The following is a 13020-nucleotide window of genomic DNA, read 5'->3' as shown; positions in this document are numbered from 1 at the left end:
GAGAGGCCAGAGATGACAGCTGCCTAGGAATCAGATTATATGGAAGTGCTCCAGAGTACAGCTCCAGAGCCAAACTTTCGGCTTCAAACCCTGGTTTCCCCACTTTCCAACAGGGTATACACCTCTGTTTTTTCATCTGAAAGAAGGAAAAGATGAAAGGAGGAATGCCATACTGATTCTGTTTTTACGGAGAAGAAACCTGGGAAGCATTTAGAGAGTTTAAAATTGTTTTATCAGAGTGCTTATGTTCTTAGAAGTCTTTTATGTTCTTAATGGGTTCAGAAGTTGCAGTTGAGCTTGATATGGGACTTCTTTCTTTAAAAACACATCTTCACTTAGAAATAGATTTCTATTGAAAACTATTATTTCATTACCTCAGAGTCATTTAAGACTTTTCCTATTTACATTTCAAGCTATCCCCATGTAGAATACAGACGACAAGAAGAAAAACTGTAGGAAATTAGTATAGGACATGTCAACACGTCAGCTGTCTCACTAAACAAACCAAAAATACAGAGAAGCCCATGTAGGACCAAGATTTAACCCGTGTGGGGGAGCCACCGACTGTGCTTCCCTGACCCTAAATTCTGGCTCCCAGACAAGACCAGCTGTAAGATGTCACATTTGCAATGAGGTACCTTGGCAAGGTCATCTTTTAGCTTGTTGTACTGTACCACATCAAAATGCTGCTGCTTTGATCTCTTATGGAAGAAGTGAAGAAACTGCCTACTCTTTACAGCTGAGTAAGTGTAATCCTAAAAAAAAGCAAAGCAAAACAGAACATGCTTTAAATGAACATAATACCTCAGCAAGAAAGACACTTGTCTTAGCAACAACAAAGTAAAGGAAGGCACATCAGTAAAATATTTGCCACATTTGTAGCCATCACAGCCAGCATAAGGCAACCAAGTGAAACATTTAGTCTCACTTGAGATCAGCTGTTCCTTTCAAAAGCAAGCAAGCAGGGAAGAGAAATCACACATGCAGGGATAGAAAAGAGGAAATGGAAAATGGACATTTTTGGCAAAACAAGACAAAGCTCAAGTTACTGGGTGGTTTGAATTATAAACAGGGCACAGAGTACACAAATTTGCTGTGTGTATCTCAAAGGAGGAGTTTTAAGTTGCACTGTATTTCTCTATAGAGGTTATACACACTTTCTCTGTGCTAATATAAATCTCCATCCTCTGGAAAAACAATAAAATTTAACAGCTGATAAGAACCCAGGTAGCAGTAATTCAGTAAGAAAGAAGGTTTTTTTTTGCTCATTACTTGATTTGAGTGAGGAATTATTTACAAAAGACATTATAACTTAACCATTTTCTAAACAAACTACTTACCTGTCGAGTGACTATAAAGTATGCAAAAAAGACCGTGGAATTTGCAAACGTGATGAAGTACGTGACTGGCTCCATGATATCCCAGGAGTACACCCACCAGGTGAGCCAGGCCAGTGCTCCGCCCTGAATGGACAGCATCGCCAGTCCAGCCCACAGGAGGCCACTGATCTTGGCTTCCGAGCGAGCTTCGATTCTAGCTTTCATCTGAGCAAAAATCAAATGACTGTGAGTTGTTTACAGTGCACCAACTTACAAAAAAACCCAAAGGAGTGAAAGTAATACATATCTGCATTAAAGAGGTAAGATTTGTGAAAAATCAATTTATGAAACATGTACGTTCATGAGTGATCACTGATTTCCAAATCAATTCATTAGTCAACCATTTTTTAAATAATAATGTTAATACCTGGTCATGGAAAAAATTTAGTACAGAAGGGTATACAATGAAAAACTCAAAGTCATCTTCTAAAACCTAACTAAAATTATGTCTACTTTCTTTGACACGGCAATTTCACTTCTGTGTATCCTACTTGCACACACATGATTCATTATAGGTTCATTCTGAAGGGTAAAACACCAAAAACTATCAATTTTTCATCAAGCTATCATGCAGCTTTAGTGAGAAGGCTCTCTAGGTACAATAGGGAGATCTTTCCTGGATATACTGTCAGTGAAGAAAGCTGAGACTAGTGTACAACAGCATATACTCTACTGGAGAAGGGAACAAAATCATATATTTGCATTTGTTTGTACACAGATAAAAGTCTGGAATGATTCACAGTTCAGGGATATGGTACTGGGAGGACAGTAGGAAGAAAACTTTCCATTAGCCATTTTTTTAGATTTTTGAATCTTAACACAAGTGAAATGCATTACCAACTCTTTAAAAAGGAAAGGAAAAATGAAAATGTGGGTGTGCTTAGTTATCAGTCGTGTCCGACTCTGCGACCCCGTGGACTGTAGCCTTCCAGGCTCCTCTGTCCATGGGGATTCTCCAGGCAAGAATACTGCAGTAGGTTGCCATACCCTCCCCTCCAGGGTATCTTCCCAACCCACGGATCAAACCCAGGTCCTCCACATTGCAGGCAGATTCTCTCCTGTCTGAGCTACCAGGGAAGCCCAAAAATGCGGGTACACAATCCAAAAACAAAGTCCCTCTCTCTGGCATCCCCTAAGTAACTTTACAGCTAACTACCATCAAAAGTTTCTTTCAACAACAAGGTATAGAACAGGGAACTATATTCAGTATCCTGTGAAAGTCTCTCAATCATGTCTGACTCTGCAACCCCACGGGCTATACAGTCCATGGAATTCTTCAGCCCAGCACACTGGAATGGGCAGCCTTTCCCTTCTCCAGGGGATCTTCCCAACCCAGGGATTGAACCCAGGTCTCCCGCATTGCAGGCGGGTTTTTTAACCAGCTGAGCCACAATGGAAGCCCAAGAATACCGGAGTGGGTAGCCTATCCCTTCATAGCTCTATGTCCTGTGACAAACTATAATAGAAAAGAATGTAAAAAAGAATGTGTGTATACAAACACACACACACACACTACTGAATCACTTTGCTGTACAACAGAAATTAACATGATACTGTAAATCAACTATACTTCAATAAAACATTTTTTCTATCTCCAGAAACTCTTTATTCATACACAAAGATACACATATACCTACCCATTTTTAAAAATCACAAATAGGAACAGAGGTTTTAAAAAATGCATTTTTCCCTTGAAACAGACTCCTGCCCCTCCTCCCTAGAAAAGTTTCTGGTTTTTTTTTCCTTCCGCCACTGATTAACTTCAGATGTTAGGAAGCCATTGCTAATTTTCCAGTTGCAATTCAGTTGAGCAGAGTGGGAGCGGAGGGCCTATTGACTTAAAAAAATAAACAATGGTAGTGCTCCAGCTAGTGCATCGCAGTTAATCTTATTCTCAGTTTCTGAGGCACTGGCCCATCCACAGCGAGAACGCACAGCAGAGTTTAAGACGGCAGCCCGGAGTCAGACTGCCAGAGCTCAAGCGCTCCTCCACACGTTAGCTGTGTGCCTTTGCTGCCTTAGTCTCCTCATGCAAAGGATGAGGCTGATAATACCGAATGCACAGGTTCACTGCGAGGATTAAAGGAGAAAATAAACCTATGTGAAGCATTCAGAAAAACGCTCACATGGAGCAGTTATACTAACATGGGGTGTTAAAATCTCATGCGCAGAGGAGCCTGGCGGGCTACAGTCCATTGGGTCGCTAAAGAGTCAGACACGACTTTGTGACTAAATGATGATTATTTACAAACAGACTCGAACGAGATGCTTCCAAACCTGCTCGAGGGGCTGCAGCTGTCCCTTCAGGTGGTCAATTTTCTCCAGCAGATGGTGCTCTCTCTTCTTCTGAAACTCTTCTAAATGCAAGGCGGTGAACAGTCTGTAAACCAACGATTTCATGTTTTCCATCTCAGACGCCTGCTCGCCGCTCAGTTTTTCTGAGAAAAGGCGACACAAAGGAAACGTGAGGCCGTCACCACGTCTTTCCCACAGGGAACCAAATCTGAGTCCCATGGCTGGCTGCCTGGGCGCTCCCCACTCCTTGGGGGGCATCTGATATCAGCACTTATTCCTGTCTCAGGTGATTCCATTCATCTCTTTCTGGAATGATAATGACCACACTGTAGGTGTAAAATTCATTATGTTTCTCTTTTTCTTTTGTAATATGACCAGAACTGTTTCTTTTTTTAAAAAAAAGGAAGAATAATACAGGAAAAAAGAGTGTCCATCTACCAGAACCCAGGTAAATACCTCACCTGAGTTTGTAACACATCAGTTTACAGGTTCACTTTTATACCTGTGTTAACCTAAGATCCTTCTTAACCCTCAACTCTCTATCCAAAATCATCTTAGGGTCCACTGGGGAGGGAAGCTGGTGTACAAACATGTAAACAACAGTACAATTATACATTTGAAAAGCAATTCAAGTATAAGTTATTTTCAACAAGATATAGATCTAAAGGGAATCACAGTTTCTGATTTTTTTAATTATTTAAATTTTTTCTTTTAAAAATTTTTAGAAATATTTTTCTTGGAGGTATCTTTAGAGAAAAGGCTGGTATCAGTGCTAGAGTATAAGATCAGCCTGAGAAAGAAAGAAAATGTTTAAAATAAAAAGGGGCAAGCATGTCACAAGGACATGGGAGCCAATGATGTTCACATTGTACCAGATATGGTTAGCGGGAGGCCCTTCAGCTGGCTCCTGTGTCTTTATGACTTACTCCCATTTTTGTTAGCATTTCCTTATTTTTTTTTTACTGACATATATATAGTTGACATGATATTCTATCAGTTTCAGGTGGACAGCATAGTGATTCTGTATCTTTACATATTATACTCCATTAACAGTTATTAGAAAATAATGGCTATGATTTTCTGTGCTGTATTCTTGCTTACTTTATACACAGAAGTTTGTATGTCCTAATCACCTCCCCTATCTTGCCTCTCGCCCTTTCTTTCTCCTCACTGGTCACCACTCGTTTCTTTTCCATATCTGTGAGTCTGCTTCCGTTTCGCTATATGCATTAATCTGCTTTAGTTTTTAGATTTCACATATAAGTGACATCATATAGTATGTGTCTTTGTCTGATTCAGCATAATACTCTCTAGGTCCATTCATGTTGCAGCAGATGGGGGAATTTCATTCTTTTTTTTTTTTATGGCTGAGCAATATTCATTCTTTTTTATGGCTGAGTATACATTCCAAAATGTCTCCTGAGGTCTGAGTATATACAGCAATATTCCTATACATACACACACATCTGTTGGTGAACACTTGGGTTGCTTCCACATCTTGGCTATCGTAATCAGTACTACTGTGAACACTGGGGCGCATGTATCTTTTCCAGTTAGTGCTTTCATTTTTTTCCATATACATACCCGGAGTAGAATGCTGGGGCATATGGGTGAATTTAACTCAGATGACCATTATATCTACTACTGTGGGCAGGAATCCCTTAGAAGAAATGGAGCAGCCATCATGGTCAACAAGAGACTCCGAAATGCAGTACTTGTATGCAATCTCAAAAAAGACAGAATGATCTCTGTTCGTTTCAAAGGCAAACCATTCAGTATCACAGTAATCCAAGCCTATGCCCAACCAGTAATGCTGAAGGAGCTGAAGTTGAACGGTTCTATGAAGATGTACAGGACCTTTTAGAACTAAAACCCCCAAAAGATGTCCTTTTCATTATAGGGGACTGGAATGCAAAAGTAGAAAGTCAAGAAACACCTGGAGTAACAGGAAAATTTGGCCTTGGAGTACGGAATGAAGCAGGGCAAAGGCTAATAGAGTTTTGCCAAGAGAATGCACTGGTCATAGCAAACACCCTCTTCCAACAACCCAAGAGAAGACTCTACACATGGACATCACCAGATGGTCAACACCAAAATCAGATTGATTATATTCTTTGCAGCCAAAGATGGAGAAGCTCTATACAGTCAGCAAAAACAAGACCAGGAGCTGACTGTGGCTCAGATCATGAACTCCTTATTGCCAAATTCAGACTTAAACTGAAGAAAGTAGGGAAAACCACTAGACCATTTAGGTATGACCTAAATCAAATCCCTTAGGACTATACAGTGGAAGTGAGAAATAGATTTAAGGGACTAGATCTGATAGACAGAGAGCCTGATGAACTATGGACAGAGGTTCGTGACATTGTACAGGAGACAGGGATCAAGACCATCCCCAAGATAAAGAAATGCAAAAAGGCAAAATGGTTGTCTGAGGAGGCCTTACAAACAGCTGTGAAAAGAAGAGAAGTGAAAAGCAAAGGAGAAGAGGAAAGATAATCCCATTTGAATGCAGAGTTCCAAAGAATAGCCAGGAGAGATAAGAAAGCCTTCCTCAGCGATCAATGCAAAGAAATAGAGGAAAACAACAGAATGGGAAAGACAAGAGATCTCGTCAAGAAAATTAGAGATACCAAGGGAACATTTCAGGCAAAGATGGGTTCGATAAAGGACAGAAATAGTATGGACCTAACAGAAGCAGAAGATACTAAGAAGAGGTGGCAAGAATACACAGAAGAACTGTACAAAAACGATATTCATGACCCAAATAATCACAATGGTATGATCACTCACCTAGAGCCAGGCATCCTGGAATGTGAAGTCAAGTGGGCTATAGAAAGCATCACTACGAACAAAGCTAGTGGATGTGATGGAATTCCAGTTGAGCTATTTCAAATCTTGAAAGATGATGCTGTTAAAGTGCTGCACTCAATATGCCAGCAAATTTGGAAAACTCAGCAGTGGCCACAGGACTGGAAAAGGGCAGTTTTCATTCCAATCCCTAAGAAAGGCAATGCCAAAGAATGCTCAAACTACCGCACAATTGCGCTCATCTCACATGTCAGAAAATAATGCTCAAAATTCTCCAAGCCAGGCTTCAGCAATACATGAACCGTGAACTTCCAGATGTTCAAGCTGGTTTTAGAAAAGGCTGAGGAACCAGAGATCAAATTGCCAATATCCGCTGGATCATCAAAAAAGCAAGAGAGTTCCAGAAAAACATCTATTTCTGCTTTATTGACTACGCGAAAGCCTTTGACTGTGTAGAGCACAATAAACTGTGGAAAATTCTGAAGGAGATGGGAATACCAGACCACCTGACCTGCCTCTTGAGAAACCTGTATGCAGGTCAGGAAGCAACAGTTAGAACTGGACAAGGAACAACAGACTGGTTCCAAATAGGAAAAGGAGTACATCAAGGCTGTATATTGTCACCCTGCTTATTTAATTTATATGCAGAGTACATCATGAGAAATGCTGGGCTGGAGGAAGCACAAGCTGGAATCAAGATTGCTGGGAGAAATATCAATAACCTCAGATATGCAGATGACACCACACTTATGGCAGAAAATGAAGAGGAACTAAAAAGCCTCTTGATGAAAGTGAAAGAGGAGAGTGAAAAAGTTGGCTTAAAGCTCAACATTCAGAAAACTAAGATCACGGCATCTGGTCCCATCACCTCATGGGAAATAGATGGGGAGACAGTAGAAACAATGTCAGACTTTATTTTTGGGGCTCCAAAATCACTGCGGATGGTGACTGCAGCCATGAAATTTTTAAAAGACGCTTACTCCTTGGAAGGAAAGTTATGACCAACCTAGATAGCATATTAAAAAGCAGAGACATTACTTTGCTGACAAAGGTCTGTCTGGTCAAGGCTATGGTTTTTCCAGTGGTCATGTGTAGATGTGAGAGTTGGACTGTGAAGAAAGCTGAGCACCGAAAAATTGATGCTTTTGAACTGTGGTGTTGGAGAAAACTCTTGAGAGTCCCTTGGACTGCAAGGAGACCAAACCAGTCCATCCTAAAGGAGATCAGTCCTGGGTGTTCACTGGAAGGACTGATGCTGAAGCTGAAACTCTAGTACTTTGGCCACCTCATGCGAAGAGTTGACTCATTGGAAAAGACCCTGATGCTGGGAGGGATTGGGGGCAGGAGGAGAAGGGGGCGACAGAGGATGAGATGGCTGGATGGCATCACCGACTCGATGGGCACGAGTTTGAGTAAACTCTGGGAGTTGGTGATGGATAGGGAGGCCTGGCGTGCTGCGATTCATGGGGTCGCAGAGAGTCAGACATGACTGAGCAACTGAACTGAACTGAATGCTAGGTGCTAGTCCTATTTTTAGCTTTTTGAGGAACCTCCACACTGTTTTCCAAATGCCTGCCCTGATTTACATTCCTACCAACAGTGCACAAGGGTTCCCTTTTCTCCACATCCTTGCCAACATTTGTTATCTGTAGACTTTTTGATGACAGTCAGTCTTAATAGGTGTAAAGTGATATTGCATTGTTTGGATCTGCATTTCTCTAATAATTAGTGACGTTGAGCATCTTTTCATGTGCCTACTGGCCATCTCTATGTCTTCTTTGGAAAAATGTCTACTGATGTCTTTCCCTCATTTTCCATTTGCATGAAATATCTTTTTCCATCCCTTACTTTCAATCTGTATGTGTCTTTAGCTCTGAAGTAAGTCTCTTATAGGCCACATACAAAAGATTCTTGTCTTTTTTAATCCAATCAGCTTCCCTATGTCTTTCGATTGGAGCAGTCAGTCCATTGACATTTAAAGTAATTATTGATAAGTATGTACTTATTGCCATTTTATTACTTGTTTTTCAATTGTTTTTGTGGTTCTTCACTGTTTTTTATTTTATCTAAGTCACCTCCTCCACTCCTCTCCATCCCCTTGGCATCTGTTGATGATTCTTGCCTGAATTTGGCTGCAATATAATGATTTTTCAACTACAGCAGCCCTCCCATATTTACCAGTCAGAACCTGGCATTATAATTATAAACATGGGCCCTCCCTTACATGTTGATTTACTTGTCTCATCATCTGTTTATTAAGGCATAGACTCACTATTCATCCTACCCTCAGCAGTCCACAATCATAGTTTAACTGAGAGCAGAATCCTCTGGAGCCAATACAGGCAGGAACACTAACCTACAACTGTTGAAATGCTGGAGGCTCAGTGCTGACTAGTTTGAGAAATAAACACACTTACATTCATGAGTCCCATCAGGTTCTCACAGTGGAGGTCAGAGATCTGCTTCTAGCAGACACAGCAGAAAATTAACCATTCTCAAGTAGCCCTGAGCATTACTTTCTCTATACCTAGGAAATAACCAGCTGACCCTCAAATAACGTGGGGGTTAGGAGTACTGACTCCCCACGCAGTCAAAACTGCACATATAACTTCATAGCTGGCCCTCTATATCCACGATTCTATGGACTCAGCCAACTGTGGACCACGCAGTACTGCAGTGCTCACTGAAACACATCTGCGTGTAAGTGGACCCACACAGTTCTAACCTGTATTGTTCAAGGAGTCACTGTGCTCTACCAGAGCCTAATCTGGCCTGGAGGAAGGGCAGTTAGCCAACTCCAGGCCCCTCTAACCTTCCTGTCTCATATTGGAAAGAGAAAAAAAAAGATAAACTCTTCTGAAGGTCACAGCACAGTAATCCTGGCCCAGTAAAAACCCTGAGATTTAATCAGAAGATTACAGACTGCTTCTCCTCCCCAATACCTTAACATTACATCAACAGGGCTCCAGTTCTGTACATGACACAGACTCTATTTAAATAAGAATTTCTGGAGAAACTTGAACACAACAGGGGAGAGAAAAGCAGGGACACGAGAAGAAACTGAAGCCTCTGACACCCACAGCTATAGGAAACAGCCGAACTCCTGGTCATACTCACACAGCACCTCACAAGAGAGACCTACTTGCTTCAGCTTCTATTTTCAGTAATATCATGTCCAGCTTTCAGCAAAAAACCACAAAGCAGGTGAAAGTCAAGGAAAAAACCATCTAAAGAAACAAGGCAAGCATCAGAATCTGATATGGTAGGGATTTTGGGATTATCAGACCAGGAAATTAAGACAGATGTGACTAATACGGTAAGGCAACATGCAAGAACAGGTTTGGCAATGACTTTTTAGATTCAACACCCAAAGCACAGTCCACCTAAGAGATAACTGATACACTCAGCTTCATTAAACAAAACAAAAGACAATGACAAGCACATGAGAAACAGTGGGAGAAACACCTGCATAACAGAGATCTGATAGCAGACTGTTACCCAAGATACACAAAGAAACCTTAAAACAACAGCATGCTTAAAAAGTGGGTCAAAGGCTTGAACAGACACCACACCAAACAAGGTATATAGATAGCAAGTAAACATGTGAAATATGTTATCAGGCAAGTGCAGACAAACAATGGACTGCTGCTACTTCACACCTTTAAGAAAGGCCAAAATCCAAGACACTGGCAACACTAAACGCTGGCAAAGATGTGGAGCAACAGTAACTCTGATTCTCTGCTGATGGGAATACACAACGGTGCAGCTCGTGTGGAAGAAAGTCTACCAGTTCCTTACACAATGAAATGCATGCCTTATGTGGGCAGTCATGCTCCTTGGCATTTAATCAAACAAACTGAAAAAGTATGTCCACATACAAACCTGCATACACATTTATAGCCATTTTATTTGTAATGATCAAGACTTGGAAACCTCCAAGATGTCCCTCAGTAGGTGAACAGATACATAACCTATGATACATCTAGGCAATGGAATAATAGCGCACACAAGAAATGAACTGTAAAACCATGAAAAGACAAGAAAACTTAAATGCATACTACTCAGTGAAAGAAGCCAGTCTGAAAAAAAGCTACGTGTTGTACTATTTCAACTATACAACATTCTGGAAAGGCAAAACTATGGAGACAGTAAAAAGATTAGTGGCTGCCAGAGGTTAGGGGTTAGGTAGAGAGGAAGGAGGACAGCACAGAGGATTTTGGGGGCAGTGGAACTATTCTGTGTGAAATGACACTGGAATGGTGAATCCATGTCATTATACATTTATCAAAACCCATAAAACAAGCGGGAGACAAATTGGAAATCTGGAATTGATATATACATACTATTACATACAAAATAAACACTATCTGTCAGAGTTTGCTCAAACTTATGTCCATTGGGTCAGTGATGCCATCCAGCCATCTCATCCTATCTGTGAGATGGTGAAGGTCAGGGAAGCCTGGCATGCTGCAGTTCATGGGGTCTCAAAGAGTGGGGCACGACTTAGGGACTGGAAAACAACAATGAAACAAATAGCAAGTACTGCATAGCACAGGGAACTGCATTCAATATCTTGTAATAATCTATAATGGAAAAGAAGCTCATTCATACACACACACACACGTAACTGAATCATTTTGTGGAGCTCTGAAACACTGTAAATCAACTACAGTTCAGTAATAAAATAAAGCCTTAAAAACCCAAGAAAATACACAACACCAAGAGCAAACCATAATGAAAAGTGTGGACTTGGAGTGATAATAATGTTTCAATGGTAGGTTCATGACTAAAAACAAATGTTCCATTCTGGCTTTTACAGTAGGGGAGTCTGGGGGGGAATGGGTACATTAGTATACAGGGCCTCTGTACCATCTCCTCAATCTTGCTATGAACTTGAAACTGCCCTTTAAAAAAATAAAGTAAAGCCTACTTTAAAAAAAAGTCTTAAAAACTGTGCAAGAGTATACACTTGAGTTCATGATTTTCAGGTCCACTTCTTAACCCAATAATGTCAAATTAAGCATTCAAGATCCTAGAAAGAAGTCTTAAAAGTCTAAAAAGAGTATGTGAGACTACATTAAGCCCTGACACCCAACTTCTACCGATCATTTCTACCCTTGCTAGAAAAGCTTAAATACTGGTTCTCCAAAGCCTTCTTGGTCATTAAATTAATTAAAAAGATTCTCAGGATAAGCCTGCTCCCTGAAAAAGGCCCACAGCAACAGGGAAATGTTAAGATAGTTCATAGCTGTGCTTCTTACCTTTCTTAGGGCACTGTACATCATATGTTATTTTATCAATAACAAGTTTAAAATCATTCATTAGCAAAATTTCCATCAAGGTTGAAGCTGCAATTTCAGTGCCATCTGAAAATGCAAAAATATGTCCTTGTTTTAGAATAATAAGAACCATTTTTCAACATATGGAAAAATACTAATCCAGGTCTTTATAATACAGTAGTGTACATTTGCCTTTTTGGGTGGGCAGAAGCTCCCCAATACCCAATACTGTTCCCACTGGGAGTAATCCTCCCAATACTGCCCGTTACACTGGACTAAGATGAACAAGCAGACACCCCATCACCCACCCTCTGTCAGCAGGGCTGGGGTTCAGACTGATGTTCCTGGTGAGACTGTTCCTACAGACAGTCATGTACAGATTCCGGGCTGGGAGGCAGGAACTCATCACAGCAAGGCCAGTGGAGGTGCAGGCTGGGGGATGGGGTGTCAGCAGCAAAGCCCGTCAACCATTCCCAGGCTAACTTCTTCACCCACGGCCTTCTGCGGCTCCTGCCCTCTTCTGAGCTTGGTTTTCTGTCAGTTCCAGTCAGAAAGCCTGCTGACACACTCCTCAGCTCAGCCAGTGTCCATCTCTGTGGCTTAGAGCCAAACCCCTGACTTTGTGGTGGAGGAACGCAGGTAGTAACATTTTTTAAAAGCCCACCTTTCTCTTATTTTTTTTCAAACTTCCTTTGTGGCTCAGCTGGTAAAGAATCCACCTGCAAATGTGGGAGACCTGGGTTTGATCCCTGGGTTGGGGAGACCCCCGGGAGAAGGGAAAGGCTACCCACTCCAGTATTTTGGCCTGGAGAATTCCACAGACTATAGAGTCCATGGGGTCGCAAAGAGTTGGACACCACTGAGCAACTTTCACTTTCCCTGGTGGCTTAGACAGTAAAGAATCTGCCTGCAGTGAGGGAGACCCAGGTTCAATTCCTGGGTCGGGAAGATCCCCTGGAGAAGGAAATGCAACCCACTCCAGTATTCTTGCCTGGAGAATCCTATGGACAGAGGAGCCTAGTGGGCTACAGTCCACAGGGTCACAAACAGTCAGACGCGACTGAGTGACTAACACTTTTCCTTTATTTCTAATTACTAAAGGTGAGTGATTTGTACTGTTTAAACCACCTCAAACCACCACCACACAAGGCTCCCTCCCTTTCTGGCTTAGGAAAGAGGAAAAGAGGCAAAATTAATTCAGGAGTAAACATGCACTTGTGTGGTATGTTTTAAAGAGGTGGAGAGAGGCAGGAGAG

The 13020-nt window shown here is 41.4% G+C and overlaps 1 protein-coding gene across 1 annotated transcript in view; it reads right to left on the bottom strand.

Annotated features, from left to right (window-relative positions):
- The window catches only part of MCUB (mitochondrial calcium uniporter dominant negative subunit beta), a 95580-nt gene that overhangs the window by 970 nt on the left and 81590 nt on the right, over window positions 1-13020 (bottom strand). The window contains exons 4-7 of the mRNA XM_043438258.1: window positions 11747-11851; window positions 3657-3817; window positions 1341-1544; window positions 639-755 (exon numbers count right to left, since the gene is read on the bottom strand). Coding sequence (XP_043294193.1) covers window positions 639-755; window positions 1341-1544; window positions 3657-3817; window positions 11747-11851 — 587 coding nt within the window. The remainder of the gene's footprint in view (window positions 1-638; window positions 756-1340; window positions 1545-3656; window positions 3818-11746; window positions 11852-13020) is intronic.

This window comes from Cervus canadensis, chromosome 19, assembly GCF_019320065.1.
Source record: "Cervus canadensis isolate Bull #8, Minnesota chromosome 19, ASM1932006v1, whole genome shotgun sequence".
NCBI classification, from domain to species: domain Eukaryota; kingdom Metazoa; phylum Chordata; class Mammalia; order Artiodactyla; family Cervidae; genus Cervus; species Cervus canadensis.
This window is presented reverse-complemented; position numbering and strand designations above follow the sequence as displayed.